We start from the raw sequence: 20,604 nt of genomic DNA on the forward strand, positions 1-20,604 counted from the left end.
TACACTTTTATATTTGTTCCCACTTAGTTTTTCTGCACAGTATTTATCACCATTTATCTAGTAAATAATAGTCACATGTTATACTTATTCGTTCTGTTTAAGGTCTTGCTTTCCTATCAAAATAAGGTATAAGACACAACTTTTAATGCTTGAGATTCTGAAAAGAATAGAATAGTGCATTTATATTTTTGACCTAATACTTAATAATTTGGCCAAGCAATTGTCCTTTTTTTGTATCATTAATCAAATCTTTTAGCAATTTAATTATACTAAATTAAACCAAGAGTTCACTTAATAGAAAAAAATTTCTAAGTAAAAGTATTGTTTCTACCAAACTATTTTATTATTCAATTCATGCTATAAACAGTGATAGATCAAACACTCAAATACATTAAAATACAGATAAATAAAAACTTACATCATTTGTGTTAACATGCCAAGCCATATCACCGTAGGACACCAGCTGTCCATTAACATAACACCGAATTTCACTGTTCCTCCATCGATTGTAAATGTGCACAATGCTGATCATGTACCACTTAAATGAAAAAAAATTTAGGATATCAATATGTAATGTTTAGTTATTACTGTTTAAAAGCAACCATAACATTTATCCCACACTACAAAAAATTGCTTGAAGGAATATTAATGATCGTGCACTAGCATTTTTTCAAATTCCCTTTCCCATTTCTCATTTTACAGGTGAAAAAAATGACTCATAAAGAATAAATGTGTGATGGAGACGGAGCAAGAACGCTTTCAGCTCTGGACTGACATCCTTCCACTATACCAAGATCCAAAAATTGTGGAAATACAATTATACTTAAGCTCATTCATTTAATAACATTTGCATTGCGCCAGGCACTGCAAATACCCAGTTTTTACAGACAGACCATAGGTTCAAACTCTTCTGGAATTTATGGAGCAGTGGAAGAGCCATACATGAGACAAGTAAACAAATACAGAATTAAAAATCATGATGATTACTGTGGGGAAATAAGAACAGTGTAAACTGAGAAAGAATATCCTAGGATTCTACTTTGGATTGAACAGTCAGGAGAAATCTGTCAAGGAAAAAAATTTAACATTTATAATAAGATTTAGATAATTTCAATTCCACAATTTAGAATTATTAAATTCAGGAATAATTATATTTAACTTAATAATGTGTGACTATTAATTAAGAATCAAGGAATGAGTTTATACTCAGCTCTCATTTTATAGTTACCAGTGTCAACAAAAAGCATTTTAAAGTCTATTTTCATATGAGATGATTTAAGTTCTATAACAATTTGTGGATCTAATCCTTGGCCTCTTTGGAGTTAATAGCCTAATGCAGATAATATAGAAATATTATTTCTAAACTACAGAAAAATACAAATGATTTATAGATACTTAAACAATTATGCTTTCATCAGTTAAGAGAGATTTAGACTAGTTTTCCCCAAAAACATAAAAATATAAAGTACAAAGTTTGTTCTTCAGATTAGTTAAAAGCACTATTCAATTTATTTCATACATATTTTACATAATATAAAGCCATAAGAGTAATTCTTAACCACTAAAATATTAATCATTTCAAGGTATCTGAAATACTTTGAACAAAATTCAATTTTATTCATTTTGATTTAGAAAATAAAAATAGTGCACTGAACAACTCACAGAAGACAGTAATACAAGCAACACTTTTCCTCAATTACATAAAAAAAAAAGTCAGGTCAAACCATTTAACCCCTAAAACATGTCTGTTTTAAAGTTGTTTTATTCTAGATCATCCTTAATTTACTGCAAACTGAGGCTTTCACCTGACCTGAAAGCAACATATATGTTGGCCCTGATTAAAATTAGAAGAAAATCTTCAAAGTTGGTCATTTAGTGACTCATGTTTCTAAATATTATAAAATTATCAAGAAACTGAGCTTAAAATAAATTTAAGAAAAATCTTATAGAAGTTTACACGTATAAGAATTAAAATTTACCTCTCTAACACTCATTGAGTTTAAAAAGTTTCAACCAGAATGCTATCTGGGTAAAACAGGAGATACAATCTTTATATTTTGGAATAAAATTTTTAGAAATTTTAAACCTCTAAATACAACAGAAATAAATAAATATCTATTAATAGAAAGGGATTTTCTGTTGCCCAAAGACAATTTTAATATATGAAAATTATGAAAAACTGTTCCTAATACATATCTGACACCCATAAATAAGATACCACGGACTATATTTCTATTTATTTTTTATCTACTATTTCTTCATTATGAGATTTTTTCTGACAAAATTGATATTATTTACTCCTCAAAGTTGTTCATTCAAAGAATTTACTGTGGGCCTACTTCATGGCAAGTGTCCCCCAGATCGTAGGCACATAAAGAAATGTAACATATACAGCCTAAAGGAGGTTTCATTAGAGAAACAAACATGAAAACAACTATAAAACAATGGATAATATCTAAATTACACATATGGGAGCAAAAGAAGTAATGACTAACTGAGGGTAGGTAGAAAGGAAAGACAGAGAAGGAAGGCTAACAGAGAAGAGTTCACTAAAAGAGTAAAATAAAGCTTAAGACTAAACTTGAAGGATGAATAGAACAGTTGAGTAAACAAGGGGGAAACATTCCAGGCAGAAGAAACTTAATATGGTACATGGAGCACAGCGGTTTGACAAAACTTTTCTCAGTGTTCAGGTGTGGCAGGCAAAATAGACAAAGACCAGATCATAAAGAGACCCATAGTTCACCTTTTGTAATCGGCCTTTACTTTTTGCATAATGTGGTATAATTAAAGAATTTTGAGCAGGAAAGTGAAATGATCATCTCCATAGTTTAGGAACATAACTGGCAGCAGTAAGGAAGTGGGGCAGTTAGGCAAGTGTGGATGAAGATAAATGAAAATCACAGCAAAAGTCCAGGTAAGAAAACCATAGGAGCCTACACTAAGACAAAGGCATTGGTAATTTTAAAAAGCGGGGACAGCAACTAATTAACAGAACTGACTGGAACTGCTAATATAGAAAAAGGGAGTCTAAGATGGTTTCCAATTTTTCACTTAAATGGGTAGTGGTACCATCAACTTAAGATAATATAGTTATCCAGTTATTAGCCAGATAATTAAGTTTGGAGTTATAAACAGAGTTTGCTTTTGGTCATAACACTAACATTAAAGGTTAAATGGGTGAATAAATGAATACACAATTTAATGAATATATTGATCTCAGAACGAACAATACTTATTTATAGGAAAATTAACCTTTCTATTCTCTTTCCTTAGTAAATCAAGATATACTCTACAGATAACAGACAAATGTCTTTTTAAATCAAAAGAGCCCAAGTTTTGACTTGATATTTTTTGACTAAAGGAAACAGGGGTAAACTCGGAGACTATATATGCATACTGATACTATACATGTATGCTGAGGTCTACATTTAGTTTGAAACTCAAAAATAGATCTATAAAAGAAATACAACAACAGGAACAAGAAAAAAGGATGCATATTAAGAATTCATCAGAAAAGTGTAATATGATATTTATACAAATATCAATTGTAGCTAACATGTATTGAGTAAATTTACTACATAGTAGGTAATCTGCTAATTGTTTACATTCACTTTCACAAGGTCAAACATCTGGTTAAGTGGTAGCACTAGGAAAGCACTTTTTGATAGTCTAGCTAAACCCCTTATTAGGCAGGATAACAACTTAGCTAGGGTATACCCTTTAAAAACTAAAGAAAGGGAAAAAATAAAAAATGGAGTTATCTCGAATAATGAAACAGTAAAATCAAATACTAATGATTTTCAAGATTTATAAAAATCTTTACAGAAGGCCTTTCAAAACCCATATCACTCCCTGATCCTGCTCCTAACAAGATATATACAGAGAGAGAGACCTATTACAACTGGGAATGCATTTTTCAAAGGGGAAAAATGTAAAGACAGAGAGAGAAAGAGAGGGAGAGGGAGAGAACAAAGGGGTTAAATTGCTTTTTATTAGTTAATGGCAATTTTATTTGATTCTTAACTTGACGCTAAGTTTTCTTATTTATACTCTTTAAACCACTGTTTCTTAAACTTGTCTGATGAGAAAAATCACCTAAAGCATTGTTAAAAACTCATATTCCTGACATGAAAATGATAATTCCACTAATCTGTATTTCTAACAAGCTTCCACTAAAATTCTAAATAATTTGGCACATCTGGCAAACTGTCTGGGTAGCATCCCAAATCTAATAAATCAGAATTTCTAGAGGAGAGGCAATGAGATTTATATGAAAAAAAGTGGGATTTGTATCAAGAAAATATAACTCCCATTCTAATGTATAAATTTATTTAGAATCATTACTTTTAAGCTATTTTCTAAGTATATATTAATGAATTATTGTTAAATTGACGTTCTTTAATAGAAATAATTATTAAACTATCCCTTACATAAGAGAAAGATTTTTATTAGACTCATGTAAAAATAAAAATATATATTTGAAAACCCCATCCAAAATAATATTTTCTTCAGTATGTGGCACAATACACATGGGATCATAAGCAAACAAGAAAACAAACAAAAAAGGAAGAAAAAGAAATGAAGCATTCTCACCACCTTATATGGGCTCATCAAATCTGCTATGGTTGTTCCTGTGGATAAGGGGTAGAGTATGCCCTGAAGAAGGTGAACAGAATCACTGCTCTATATCCAAGAAAGACCCTTGAATCTGGAAGGGGGACCAGGCCTTAAACATTTGGGAAGGAGAACTATACTTCTTATTTTTTTTATACAGCAGGTTCTTATTAGTTATCCATCTTATACATATTAGTGTATATATGGAGAACTATACTTCTGTCCCTTGTTTTTTTAGACTCTGGACTTTCAAATGTTTCATTACTGTGACACGGAGATGGAGTCCAGTAAACAAAAGAAAGATCTCTCTAGTAAACCCCAGCTGATAATGAGTGAATTATATCTATATATCTAATGATACAGTTGCATGTTTCTCTGCATTTTCTCTTGTTATTCTTTACCTTTAAACAGACTTTTAAAAGTACATTTCAACTTGGTCTCTGAATATCCATATTCTAGCGGATATTAAGCAAAGGTATATTTCATGGGTCTAAACATTAACAGGAGAGCAACATCCCTCTCCTTGAAGCCATCATTACTTAAGCTGAATTTAGTGAAACCTTCAATCTCAGGAAACAAGATTCAGGGCTGCTAGGATCAGCTGAATCTCCCTTAAGAAAAGTCTCTCTGTATTACCAAACCTGGAGGTTTAACATTAGACTTAGAAAGGGAGTTCATCATCTATAAATCCATAGTGGAGGACAGCATACACACACATACACTAACCAGTTACTTTGAAGTTTGAATCTCTAGTCTAAAAACTGGTTCTGTTACCTAAACCAAATAAGGTTAGAGGAAGAAGGAGGAAGAAAAATAAGAAAAGAGAGAGGAGGGAGAGGAGAAGAAGGGGAAAGAAAAGGGAGATGAAAAGGATGAGCTAAAGAGAAGGAGGAGGAGGTAAAGGAGGAAAGGGAGAGAAGAAGGTAGAATTACAATTAGAGTAACATAATTCCTCAGATCTACAATTAAAGTCACAAAGCTCATATAAAAGTTTGCCTTGGAATAATCTTTGAATGAATAATGATTGTTGAAATACTTTAATATTGTTTTCATAGATGTGCAGAAAATTTAAAAGATACTGCATGATTTCTGTATATTATATAGTACATTTACATATTATACACAAATCATATATAATAATATATTATAAATAAATTATATAAAATATATACCAAAATTTTAGGATCAGAATGAAGATCTAAGAATGTGGCAGTTGTTGGCATTCGAAGTAACTGTGTTTTCCATTAAACCAGTGCAAAACACTTTTTCAAAAAGCATAAAATCTCTCTTAATGGTCATGGATATTGCTCTATTCTCTACAATTCCAAAAATTAACTTAGCTTTGCAATATGCATTATTATGCTGGAAGAACAACAAAAAAGGCTAGTAAGCTTTAGATTTTAAATGTGTATAACATAGCAACAACCTAAATTACTCGGTCTTTATTGCCATGACTGCTTTTCTTCTTACTTCCACATGGAAAAGGTTCTTGGGATACTTACCTACAAAAAAGCACTGACCACAACAAGGCATGCCCTTTTTCTCACTGTATCAATAGTAATACCCCATTTATTTCATACTACGGGGAAATAAACTGCTCAATATAAATTAGCTGTCCAAATAAATGTAACTTACTCCTTTAGGAAAGAAAACGGTTTTTGGTTGTTAAAGTCATATTTTACTTATTTATCTAACATATATCACTGACAGTCTACCAAGTTCAATACTCTGTATTAGGCATATGAGGAAATACAAAATTGAATCTAACACATAGCTTAGTCTCAATAGTCACTAAATAATGCACATATAAATGAATAATAAAGGTTTAAAAGAAATAACAGCCATAAGAAATACTGAAATAATATGCTGAAAGAGAGACTGTATCTGGGGAGCAAAGCAAGGCAAATCAGGGACAGATTCCACGGAAATCTTATGTGAAATGGAACATAACAATGGGGTGGGATTTAAGACCTAGAGCTGAGAGTAAGGGGACAAGTAAATGTATTTCAGGCCCGAGACCGAACATTTGAAAAGGAAGAGATAAAAAAGTGAAGCATGTATATCAGCTCAGTTTTGCCAAAATAAAAGGTTTAAGTAAAAAGCTGAAAATAAAATCCAAATCATGAAAGACTAGGCTAAAATTTTTAATTTATTCTGTAGTAAGTAAGAAGTAAATGATTGGTTTGAACAGTGAAATAATATGATCAGGAATATAAATCAGGAGGAGGAAGAGGAGGAGACAGAGGATCCAAGATAAAAAGAGAGCAATATGAAGAATTTAAGCAACATGTAAAGAATTTTATAAAGGTGAAAGCTATATTTCAGCAATACTAAGTAAAGGACTTGGAAATTTAACTGACTGATACAAAGATCAAAGAGGGGCTGAAGCTGACTCAAGTCTCCACTACTATGAAGACAGTAGCCTCTTAAGCAAAACAGAGGACTTGGGCTTCTCTGGTGGCGCAGTGGTTAAGAGTCCGCCTGCCAATGCAGGGGACACGGGCTCATGCCGCGGTCCGGGAAGATCCCACATGCCGCGGAGCGGCTGGGCCCGTGCGCCATGGCCGCTGAGCCTGCGCGTCCGGAGCCTGTGCTCCGCGACTGGGGAGGCCACAACAGTGAGAGGCCCGCGTACCGCAAGAAAAAAAAACAAAAAACAGAGGACTTAAGAACATAAATGATATGGGACTGGGATGGCAAATTCAATGTTACACATTCTGAGGCTGCGGGGCCAGAAAGACATTCACTTGGTCATATCTCATAGGGAGATGAGAATATAAAGTATATATAAATATATAAAGTTCTGGAAATAAGAATAGAGGAGGAAATCTATCATAAAACTGAATAAAAATTCCCGAAAAAACATAAGCTTCACAAAAGCAAGGATGCTGTCTGTTTTGTTCATTGTCATATCTCCTGTGCCTACAACAATGTCTGGCACTCAGTAAACACATATTGAATGTTCACTGAAAGAATGCCATACAACAGATCACAGCAAGAGAGAGAATGAGAGAGGTCAGGAGCCTGATCTTTTTATGTCAAAAGTCAGATATAAAAGTAGAAAGAAAATGCAGATAAGGATAAGAGGAAAGCAGTAGGAGTCACGAGAAAACCAATAAAAGAGAATATTACAGAAGTCATAATAGGTGAGTTTTAAGAGAGTGGGAATGGTGAATTGTGTCATTCTCAATAGATAATTTACTTATACCTACCTTGCGTGGTTGAAAATCATACTTCACACAGTGCTGAAAACCTTTTCCTTTGGACTTCAGTGATGTGACTATCAGGCAATTGCCAACGAAATGAGCAGAGTAACCAACTCCTTTGCTAGTACGAAAACTGCAAAGAAAACTGAGAATAGTGTAATATCCTCTGTGACAAAGAACAATATATCGAAAGATTAGTATTATACAAATAATATAAAACATAATTATAAAAATAAAACTTACATCCCTATAGAGTAGAAGGGGTATTACATGTACCAAATAAAGACTAAAACATGAAAAGTTTAGAACAACTAAAAGAAGGCATTTAAATTGGGAAAATAGAAGACTACAGAACCTTTTAATAGTTCAATTTAAAATATCACAAATACATAAAAACAAATTAATAGCCAACAAAAGCCTACCAAGTAGATTTCATATACCTTCAATGACCACCTGGAATTAACAAATACAGAAATCATGTACACAGTTAACGTTTTCAAAATCAACTGGCTCTTTAATTCTACTATATCTTTGAAAATAGCTTACAACTTTGCCAAAAAAAAAAAAGTCATGGCCAATTTTGACAAATAACGTAGGTAATCAAGCAAAGGAATACATTTTCACTCAAAAAAAGAAACAAGATGTGAGTATGAAATATAGTTATTTTCTTCTAGAGGAGCACTCCTCCAGCTGTGAATTCAATCACAATATATATTAAAAAAAAAAAAAGAACAAAACCTGTAAATGTTTTGACAAATGACAGTATTATTGAAATAAAAATATGATCTCCCAAAATGACCTTTCTTTTTTTTTTTTAAATGTACACAACATATGATCTTATGTAAATGGTATCGTATCTTGTATGGCACAGTGAGCATTTAGAGATGACTTTTTTGGGGGCTGTGTTGGGTCTTCATTGCTGCGTGCGGGCTTTCTCTAGTTGCAGCGAGCAGGGGCTACTCTTCGTTGTGGTGCGCAGGCTTCTCATTGCAGTGGCTTCTCTTATTGCGGAGCACGGGCTCTAGGCACCTGGGCTTCAGTAGCTGTGGCTCGTGGGCTCTAGAGCACAGGCTCAGTAGTTGCGGCACACAGGCTTAGTTGCTCTGCGGCATATGGGATCTTCCTGGACCAGAGATGGAGCCCGTGTCCCCTGCATTGGCAGGAGGATTCTTAACCACTGCGCCACCAAAGAAGCCCCCAAAATGACCTTTCTGAAGTTCATCCCCATTTATGTTTGGAAGTTCAGATGCTTGTTAAAACTCTCATTACTATCCATATATAATCTTTTGTAATAGAGTTTACAAGTTATTAATAGCTCACATTTTTCTACACTTACATTTCTGAACAGTCATTGTACAAAAAGCACTTTAAATATTATGCTACCATTAAATCCTATGTGATATGTACCATTATTATCCTCATTTTACAGTTGAAGACACCAAAGCACAGGATAAACAGTAAATGGTAAAGGCAGAACTTAAACTCAGGCAATCTTATTTCAGAGCACTGCAAGTATGAAATGAGGCAATACATGTAAGCACTTATAATGCCTAGTACATATAGTAAGATAACAAACGAAACTTTGATGTTCTTATTACTTGGCATTATTGGTAAACTAAAATCATCACGTTCTGAGTCCTTACAGGTCAACCCATTGTTGGGTTGATGAACCCATTCTGTTAGTTATCTACCAAATAATTAATCTTATCTAATTATAACTTCTCAAATGGTTACCAAAATCAATATTTTTAAAGCATACCTTAATTATGCTCACAGAACCATGTTAAGTCAAAAAGCAAAGTGAATGAAATCTGGTAGGAGTTTGTTGTTTTGTTTTGTTTTTTTTTAACTAAGAACACACAATTGAACTATGCAGACTGGAGATAGGAGGTCTGTAACCCTTGACTCTTAAAATGTAATTGAGGGAAAAAATAGTGAGGCAGGTTGCCTAGAATCAACAGCAAAAAATGAATAAAATAAACTGACATAACTGTATCTTTGTAGTTTTAACATATATTTATTTATTTACTTATTCTATTTAATACGTTGCCTTGACACTTGACACTGTTCCATATTTACAAGATTGAAATGCTTAAGACAAAAGTACTAAAATTAAATATATTACTTACCAATAAAGATAAGGTTTATCCTTATCAACATTAATGTTATTTAATGGATCCATACGAAACCAAGTGTTTAGGGTGAAGCCATTCTGATAAGGCCACTTTGCAATAGGAGGCAATGCAATTGCCTACAAGGTAATGGAAAAAGATACAAAAGTATCAGTTAAAGAAAATGTAATAGTAACTAAGGTCAAGTATGGCTTCCACAGATTAAAAAACAATGAAGGTATAAATATCAAAGAATCATGGACAAATATAAAAATAGAAACTATTATCATATTAAGATAATCTATTAATATTGTTTGTTGACTCTAGAAGCATTATTTTCAAATATTCAATGAATCAAGTTTCATATCTAAGTTACGTAGTATGGTTCAGACTGTATTCCAAGAAGTCCACCTCCAAGTTCACCAATATACAGTCCCTTATACATATGCTCCAGAATTTTCAGTTTTCTATAGTTTATGTTAGGTTTTCAGTAATATTTCACTTGATTAAAGAAAGCTGAATTTTCAAATCCAAAAGCAATAGAGAAGTTAATGGAATAAATACTGAAGAAATAATATTAATACTAAAGCAAGAGATTTATCATTCAGAAACTGAACCATTGAAATTTATGACCAAAAACAATTCAAATCCACTCACAAGTAGGAAAGGAATAATATAGTATTCAGTAGGTAATAGTAATAAAAAAAATCTAGACATTCTAAGGAAAAAATGAGAAAGTGGTATAATACTTGACTTGAAGTCAAAAAACATCTGAGTGGATTTACTTATCTTTCTATGAGATATCTAAATTCCTTCACATAAAAGATAAGTACCCTTTATGATTTTTTTAAAATTTATTTATTTTATTTTTGGCTGTGTTGGGTCTTCATTGCTGAGCGCAGGCTTTCTCTAGTTGCGGCGAGTGGGGGCTACTCTTGGTTGTGGTGCGTGGGCTTCTCATTGCAGTGGTTTCTCTTGTTGCAGAGCACGGGCTCTAGGTGTGAGGGCTTCAGTAGTTGTGGTGCAAGGGCTCTAGAGCGCAGGCTCAGTAGTTGTGGCACACGGGCTTAGCTGTTCCGCGGCATGTGGGATCTTCCCGGACCAGGGCTCGAACCCGTGTCCCCTGCATTGGTGGGCAGATTCTTAACCACCGCGCCATAAGGGAAGCCCCCGTTTATGATTTTATAACTGATCTGTTCCTCCAAACAGATCCTTCATATTGCTGATAATGACCTTACTCAAATATAACATATAGCTTCCATATAAAAATCCTCTGCATATAAAATAAAGTTTAAATTTCTTCAGGTTATACAAGGCTGTTCACACACACTGTGGCTCCAACAAACCCTTTCAATCTTATTCTCTTCTTGGACCTTACCCCACTTTCCAAAGTATATCTAAACACAGCAGCTGTTCCACCTGTTCTGTTATAGCCCCTCTTTTTGTACATGATGCTACTTCTGTGCAAAACACTTCCTCCAACAAGATCCCAATTACCCTCAATACCAGGCTAATATCTCCTTCTCCTGTGAAGCTTTCCTGGACTTCACCCCAGTCTAGTTTCTCTTTTCACTGTTTTTCCATAGCACTTAGTACCTAAATCTACAATAGCTTATTCTAACAAGCTGCTTTTGTGTCTACCAATGAGTTCCCAAAGAGTAAGAAATATAGTTTATACTTCCAGCATTGAGACTTAAGACATAGAAAATAATCAATATGTGATCAATGAAAAATCTCAAAGTGGCAAAGCGCCTGCTGCATAAATAAAAACAAAACGAAAACACACACAAAGAAACACATAAACACACATACGATTTCAAATGAAGACTCAAACCCTAACAATGAATAAAAATTTTCCTATATAATGTCCTTTCAGATTTTAATATTTAAGCAATTAGTCCAGGCATTTTAATTGTCAATACAGCCTTTTTTCGACTTTTTAAAAAGGGAAATATTTTACTTTGTTTTTTTGTTTGCTAGCAAAATGCAATTCTTGCCAAGTTTACTGCTGGTTAATACATCCATAAGTTTCACTAAACTAGACTTCACTTACTATAGATGCTTCAGAGTACCAAGATAAACAGGAGAAATATTTATTGAGGACATTGAAAAGTAAAGTGATTCTACAGAATTATAATAATAGCTTAATATATTAATTTGCTCATAATGCCTGTGGAACACAATTGGAACAGGGTCAGATTCATGGTTTCCAACCTCTAGCCACAACCAGCATACCCAAGTGCCCTTTCATACCAGACACGGCAGTCCATGACAGCACTATCATAGCGGCGTTAATAAGCACGCAGAGTGTGGCCCATTCCTTCTCTTTTCCCCCATTACTCCACATGCCCAAGAGATCGCTTACTTCCAACCAGTGGCCCTAGCACTTTCTATATCATCAGTCTTATCATCTGGTCTACTGAGCCCTACATAGGAACTTATACGCTGCATTAAACTAAGAGATACAGGAAAGAATTTGAGACAAGCTGTTCTTCAAGTTTTCCAGAACTACACTTCCACCATAGTAGGACTGAGAGAGTCCTAAATCACATTCAGTTGCAAACACTAGTGAACCAAAATACAACAGAAAAAAGAAAAAAATCTCACAAAAGAAAAAGCTAATAAGCTTGAGTGATAATGAAATAATAATAGTCTTTGGTCTTGCTACAACTGGTATGAAACACCTGAGAGGCTCTAAGACTGCATTTTTCTCAGTTTCATTGTGGACTTCTAAAAATTTCATAGATAAGGATCTTTATTATGGCCAATCTCTTCAACAAGATAGTTACCTCTACTCAAGGACATTCTCTTAAAATTATTTTTTTTATTACGTATGTATTTTAAATTTATTATTATTTTTTTTTTTACTGAAGTATAGTCTTCAATATGTAATAGCTAGAAAAAATGTTTTAGGGACCTGAACTCTCCCATTTCTAGAGGGTATGCCTCAACTTCCTGCTCCTACTTACCTACCAACCAGCTCCTTCTTACAGTGCACATTGTATTCCTAGCCTTTTTCAACTCTTTAACTGATGCATACACTCTCCCTTAAGGCACAAAAGCTAACTCTGTAGAGTACTGCCTTATGTGGAATCCAGGCCCATTTACTCCCCAACCGTTTGTGCCTGATCACCCATTTTCTAGACTCTTTATATTTCCTTCTAATCCCATGGCAATAAGGCATGACCTTTGGACTATCTCTTTGATTTTGGGTTTAAGCTGCCTTCACATTTCCTCTGTATTTCCTTCTACAATATTTTGGTATCCACAATTGGGTATCCCTCATTGTGTCCAATGAGTCCACAGAACTCTGAAATCTATATCCCTTACTGTCTCCTGGACTAGCTGACTCCAAAATTTATATTCTTATCTCTTGCAATTTGCAAAAACAATGATTTTGGTGTTCATATAGGATGCTTTCAGTTAACTATTTCAGTGAATAGATAAGTGTACTATTTCTTAAAGTAAGCAAATTCAAGAAATAACCATAATCATGAAAAGCAAATCTAGATAGTATATCCATAAAGGTCACAGAGCACAATGGTAAAATGCCATCTTACATTTGTCATTCACCTTTACACTAATCACTGCAGAATTCAACTAACTCTCTGTAAGTATTACCAAATTGCTCATATGGAGGCAGCAGGCTCATAGTAAGGCATCTCCACAATATAAAATACAATTCAGAAGACCTAGCATATATGGTTATTTTGGAGGGAAAGTAAGTTGTATCATGATTTTAATCACGCAAAGTCACTGCTATGAGCAGTGGTCCAAACAGTATGTACCCTCTTGTTACTAAGATGCCACTGGTTCATGCTCATCCAGAAGCAGATTATCAAACACACTGTAATGGTAAGGGTTTTAAAATCAGCTCCTATCTGAATTTTTCAGCAGTTCAATAGCAGAAGTAACATGTCTGAAAATTAGCCAATCCGTTGTTAAATGAAACGCAGGCAAATTTTGGTTCAGGTTGTGACTCTACTTTAAGACTCTGAACAATGTTATACCGTAGAGGCTTACTTAGTTTTCTCAACTGATGTAACAACAATAATATCATTTATCTTATATAGCTTGTATGACTCAAATGAAATAATAGTCATAAAAGTTCTAGTTCCTTCCCTGCTTCCTCCTCTACAAAGAATATACTCTTGATCCAAACTACCCTTTATGGAAACGAGTGATGCAGGAAAAACCAGGAAAGGCGGAAGAGATAGTGTAAGTCCACCAATATCCCCTGAGCAAAAACAATTCAAACATACACTACTACTAACATATAAATAAAATTATCTCTGTGTGTGTGTGTATGTGTGTGTAAAATGCATTGCATACCAATAGGTAATTGGTGACCGAATGGCTAAAAACAGGATTAACTGCCATCTTACTGAGGCAATTCAGGCAATTTATTAAAACAGAGTTATTAATTCCGTTTTAATTAAACTTTGTTAATTCTATATATAAAACAGCAACTTGCTTATGTTTCAGTCAAAACACTTTGTTCTTCTTCCCCATACCTTAGACTGAAATCTATCAGATGTCAGGTCAACAACAGCTCTGTAAAATGTATTAGAAATACATATGTGTATAACTAGAACTGTTACATATAAAAGAACCCTCATCTCCTTAGGGACAGTGACAGTGTTTTCTCTGCTAAGTACCACAATATACATACATATTATATATGCTCTACACTAACAAACTGATATGTAAAATGATTTGCTTCCACCTTGAAAGTGTTTTGTTTTTTTTTAACTTTCCTATTTTTGTTTCACAATTGGTAGAAACTAACTTAAAAGATTAGTAACAAAATAGTCAGGAAAAAATATAAAATTAGGATAATGGTTGATGAAATGAGAGATTGAAAGGACATTTAAGTACCTGTAATAACCAAAGAGCAATAAATATTTACATTATGTTTTACAACTTATATAGTGCTTAAATAGTATATTATTTCATTACAGGCTCACAATAACCCTATTCCATTATAAAATGCTAATATTTTACATGAAAGTAAGCTAAGAAGCACTAAGGACTAGTCCTCTACAGTAATGAACTAGAGGATTCAGAAATCAAAACCGGTTCTTCTAGCCAAAAATTACACATAAGCTCTACAATGCTACCATGTATATTAAAATGATGAAATCAAGCTTACTGAGAAAGCTAGTTGAAAAGAACAACAAAATGGATAAACTTCCAGCTAGACTGACTGGAAAAAATATAGTAACAAGAATGAAAGAGGAGGCATCACTACATATCCCATAGACATTAAAAGCATAATAGAGGATATGATTAACAACTTTATGCCAATATATTCAACAACTTAGATTAACTGGACAATTACTTGAAAGACACACACTACCAATGCTTACTCAAAACAAATAGAAAATTTCCCTATATCTACTACAGAAATTAAGTTTGTAGTTTATTATTATTATTTATTTTATTTTTTTTGTGGCCTCTCCCATTGCGGAGCACAGGCTCCAGACACGCAGGCTCAGTGGCCATGGCTCATGGGCCCAGCCGCTCCAAGGCATGTGGGATCTTTCCGGACTGGGGCACAAATCCGTGTCCCCTGCATCGGCAGGCAGACTCCCAACCACTGAGTCACCAGGGAAGCCCAAGTTTGTAGTTTAAAACCTTCCCACAAACAAAACTCCAGATCCAGATGGCTTCAATAGTGAATTCTAGCATACATTCAAGAATAAGTATTATCAATTCTACACAAACTCTTCAATAGAGAGAAACAAATACTTCCCAACTCATTTTATGAGGAATTACCCTAACATCAAAACTGGAGAAAGCTATCACAGGAAAAGAAAAATAGATCGTCAAATCACTCATAGAAATAATTGCAAAGTTTCTTAGCAAAAAGTTAGCAAATCAAATCCAGTGTTGTATGAAAAGGTTATTACACTGCGATCAAGTAGTTTTTATCCCAGGAATGCAAAGGTGATTTAATACTGAAATATCAGTCACTGTAATTCATCACATTAATAAAGATTAAGAAGAAAAACTATATGATCATTTCAATAAAATCAGAAAAAGCATTTGATAAAATTCAACACCGATATTAACTTACTGATGATGAAAAAAAAACCCAGTAAATAGGAATAGAAAAGAATTTTCTCAGTCTGATAAAGGATATATCTTAAAACCTAACGCTAATAGTATACTTAATGGTGAAATACTTAATGCTCTCCCCAAGACTGAGAATAAGTCAAGACTGTTACGATTACTAATTGAAGGTCCCACCCAGTGCAATAAGGTACAAAATGAAATAAAAAGGCATCTACTAAAAAAACTGCTAGGATAAGTAAGTGAGTTTAGCAAGGTCTCAGGATATAAGGTCAATATACCAAAAAATTTGCATTTTTATATACTAGCATAAAGCAATATGGAATATTTGTGAATTAATTTAACAAAAGATGTTTAAGACTGGCATGCTGAAAACTGCAAAACACTGAAACATCAAAGAAAATGAAATAAAAGGATATATTGTGTCCCATGAATTGGAGTACTCAGAACTAGATCCACACAAACACGGCCAGATAGTTTTCAAGAAAGGTGCCAACACAATCCAATGTGAAAAGAACTGTCTCTTCAACAAAAGGCTTTGAAACAATTTGATAGTCATATGTTAAACAAACAAAACTTAACCTCCAACCTTCCCTCACATCATATTTTTAAAATTTATACAAAAGGATCACAGACCTAAACATAAGAGGTAAAAAAACACAACTTTCAGTAGAATGCATAAGAGAATAAAATCCTGTGACCTTGGTTTACACCGATTTCTTAGATTACAAAATCATGTGTCATAAAAGAAAGAAAATTTTAATTGAACTCCATCAAAATTAAAATCTTTTGTACTTCAAGAAATATTGTTAAGAAAATAAGAAGACGAGCATCAGACTGGGAGAAATGTTTGACAAACACATTTCCAAATTAACTTACACCCCAAATATATAATGAACTCTTAAGATAACAAGACAAATAATCACATTTTTTTAAGTGAACAGAAGATTTGAACACAAACATCACAAAAGGTTTAAGAATGGCTAATAAACACATGAAAAATGTTCAACATCAGTCATAAGGGCAACACAAAATTAAAACTACAATGAGGTGCCATTACATAACCATTTACATGCTTCAAATTAAAAAGACACAATGTCCAGGATGCAGATCAACTGGGATTTTCATACACTGCTGATGGGGATGCAAAATTTTCCACTACAGAAAAAGCAATTTGCATGTTTATCATGAAATGAAATACATACTTAACACAAAAACTAGCAACCTCACTCTTTCGTATTTACTCAAGAGATAAAAATACATACCTGCAGAAGACCTTTATTCAAGACCTAGCAGTTTTATTTACAATAACCAAAAACTGAAAACCCAAAAGTCCATCAACTAGTGAATGGATAAACTGCGGTATATCCATAAAATGTACTACTACTCAGAATAAAAAGGAATAGAATTACTGATAAACTACAACATGGATAAGCTCAAAAGCATTATGGTAAGTAAAAGAAGCCTGGCGGAGAAGACTACATACTATATGATTTTATTTATATGAAACTCTAGAAAAGATAGAATTATACAAACACAAAATAAATCAAAGGTTGCAAGGGACAGCCTAGGGAGAGGGAACAGACTTCAAAGAGACACAAGGGAATTTTGGTGGGTGACAGAACTGTTCTAAATCATGACTGTCGTGGTGGTTACAGGACTATTCAAAACTCAACAAACTGTACTTTTTAAATTGGGGAATTTTACTGTATGTAAATTATACCTTCACAGAGTTGACTTAAAAGAAATAAAAACAAACATATGTATTTAAAACTTACCGCAGCACTACAACCGGGGAAATTGAAAAAAGTATCAGGACCATGTCTTTGTGGCATCTGATTAAGAACTGATAATAATTTTACTGCATGTCTTGGCTAAGGAAATAAGAAAAAGAAATGTCACTGTACAAATTTAACAAAAATACCTAATATATCACCTTAACCACCAGAATGTTTTCTAACTTGAAAGAAAATTAATTTTAAATCATTTAATAAACTCTTTAAGAGGAACAATTTCCGTTACAAATTCAAGTTTATAGCTCTCTAGAGACGAACTGTTGAACATTAAGTATTAATGCACTGATATTGAATACTTTTCCCTCTGACCACGGCTTACCCAGATTCCACTTTCTCCTCGAAGCATGCTGAACAAAAGCTTCAACTCCTTGACAGTGATGCTGTAGCTGGCAAGAACCCCCAACATATCAACTAGAAGATCTTCAAAGGAAAATAAAGTTATTCTGAACTCTAGTCATGAGCTGCCATCTGTCAAGGTAAATATACTTTTTGAAAGAGCAAAAGTTAGCTTGTCATTTCTACATATATATGGATATGTATTATAGCTAAATGTCCTCATGAATAGCCGTTCTAATTAAAAATTTTTAACTCATCAGATAAGCAAAAAATTATATTTGAATTTTAGGATTTTCTTCCCATCAGAATTACCATTTCAATTAAGTTCTCTTTGAAAAATTATATAAAATGGATTTTATAAATTCTCAGAATGCACACACATACGGGCACACACACACACGAATCTGCTATATGCTGGGAAAAGTAGGCAAAAAAATGCAACGGTACAATGATTTAACATTGTAAATTTGTTATTTTCAAATGAAAAAGTGATGGTTAACCACATTTTCTTTTAGAATTATCTACTCTTAATAAAGTACATTCTTGAAATAGTCCTTGGCCCATTAACAACAATTTGGGGCGTTCACTCATTGCCTGGCATTATTCCAAGTGGTTTACATGCATTAACTTCACAAATCCTCCTAACAAGCCTATGAGGTAAGTATTATTATTATCCCCTTCTAAAAATGAGGAAAGTGAAGCATAGATAACTTAATCACACTGCCCAAGAACGCACTCTACTAAGTGGTAGTCAAAATTCAAACCTAGGCAGTATGGCTCCAGAGCCCTCACTCTTACTTACTAGTCTCTAAATAGAAGTACCATTTGAACATCTGACTAGTGATATCCATTATGATAATGTGTTTATGTTCATATAAGAGACACACCAGCTCACCAGATAATAAGAAAAAATTATACATTTAATCTCTTGTCTCTGATTACTTTCTCATCTCTAGACATTGTAATAGTACCTCTATCAATCATTTTTTGCAAGAAATTAAACATCTAAATACTTATACTTCATTTTCTCAATTTCTAAAGCACGTCCTAAGAATTAAAGATACTATGCAAGTTATTACAATAAATACACATATACATTATAAACAATTTATCATCAATTAATAAAATAGGTGAGGTTAGGATAAGTTGAAATAATTATTGACATGTACTATACATTATCCAATATCATAGATTAGTTAGTTGAACTTTGAGACTTTAAAAATATTTATTATGTATTTCAAATTAGAAATTTAATATGGTTATTTTCATCAAAAAAGAACTGACTTATTCTTACTTAACACCATTATAAGTAAGCAATCTCTACGATAAACCTGTGACTGTGGATATGCCATTTTAAAGAGATATCTTTTAATGAAAGACCATTCATCATTCAAGTAATAAAAATGTTCATAGTTACTACATATTAGTCAGAATATCTGTTTCTAAGAAAAAAATTCTAGATAAAAACCAAGCACTTTAAAATCCTAAGTTAATATAAAGCATTTTTAAGCAATTAGCTGCAATGACAGAACCTTCATAGAAGATTTCTTAAAGGTATGCCTACAAATACTATTTTAAAAGAATTCTATTTCCAAAACTTTATCTCATCTCCTATGTATGTCACAAAAAGTGACCTATTACATTTGTATTTAATTACATAATTATTAAGATTTCTTATTTATTATACAGATAAGATAGCCAAGCACCTCAGTTTTTAATTTTATTATAAAATTTTAAAAGGTCTATTAAAAAAGGTCTTTTCTATACCAGATTTTTAAAGGAGAAAAAATACTAAGACTATGAAATTCTCTTATCAATTTAGTATAGATGTTTAACCACCTTCTAATATGATATCTTCATATTATTAAATGAAAAGAACTTCTTTGAACTTAGCATGCTACAAAACACTCAGAGTGAAAACTTAGTAGTGCTTTGGTGGTTACTGGTGCTTCATTAGTATGTCATCTAAATTTTAATTTCTCTACGGAAAAGTAAGGTAGAGGTATTTTTCTAGCACTTATTCATCACTTAAATAACAAAAAGTGAAAAATTTGTGTTATCCACATTATCATTAATGAGAATAAAGGATAAGGGAATTAAGAAGCTTTGTATAACAGAAAATGTAAAAAGCTCTGTGGTACTATCATGCTTACTATCAGCTTACTTCTCAGTGCTCATGAATTATGTACAGTAAGCTAGTATGTTCGTAATTGTGGCTCATTTTCTAAAGTGCATTCTATAAAGTGCACTTTATTTACAAAAAAAATAAAAGAAAAAAAGAAAAGAAAAAGAATTTTAAGGGCTTAAATCCAGATATGAGGATTCAAAGATCACATGATGTTCTATACAACATGTGTACATGTAAGTTTATACATATAAATTCCTGTTAATGCTAAAATTTGCAGATGGTACCATATTTTCATCAAAAAGATGTTTTAATTTTGATTCTCATTTTTCATGAAG

At 33.0% G+C, this 20,604-nt stretch overlaps 1 protein-coding gene across 7 annotated transcripts in view; it reads right to left on the reverse strand.

Annotated features, from left to right (window-relative positions):
* The window catches only part of NBEA (neurobeachin), a 630,249-nt gene that overhangs the window by 555,925 nt on the left and 53,720 nt on the right, over positions 1-20,604 (reverse strand). For all 7 annotated transcript variants that reach the window (XM_067713386.1, XM_067713385.1, XM_067713382.1 and 4 more), the window contains exons 3-7: positions 18,125-18,225; positions 17,788-17,883; positions 9,953-10,074; positions 7,830-7,956; positions 419-538 (exon numbers count right to left, since the gene is read on the reverse strand). In XM_067713386.1, coding sequence (XP_067569487.1) covers positions 419-538; positions 7,830-7,956; positions 9,953-10,074; positions 17,788-17,883; positions 18,125-18,225 — 566 coding nt within the window. The remainder of the gene's footprint in view (positions 1-418; positions 539-7,829; positions 7,957-9,952; positions 10,075-17,787; positions 17,884-18,124; positions 18,226-20,604) is intronic.

Source organism: Pseudorca crassidens, chromosome 18 (genome assembly GCF_039906515.1).
Source record: "Pseudorca crassidens isolate mPseCra1 chromosome 18, mPseCra1.hap1, whole genome shotgun sequence".
NCBI classification, from domain to species: Eukaryota; Metazoa; Chordata; class Mammalia; order Artiodactyla; family Delphinidae; genus Pseudorca; species Pseudorca crassidens.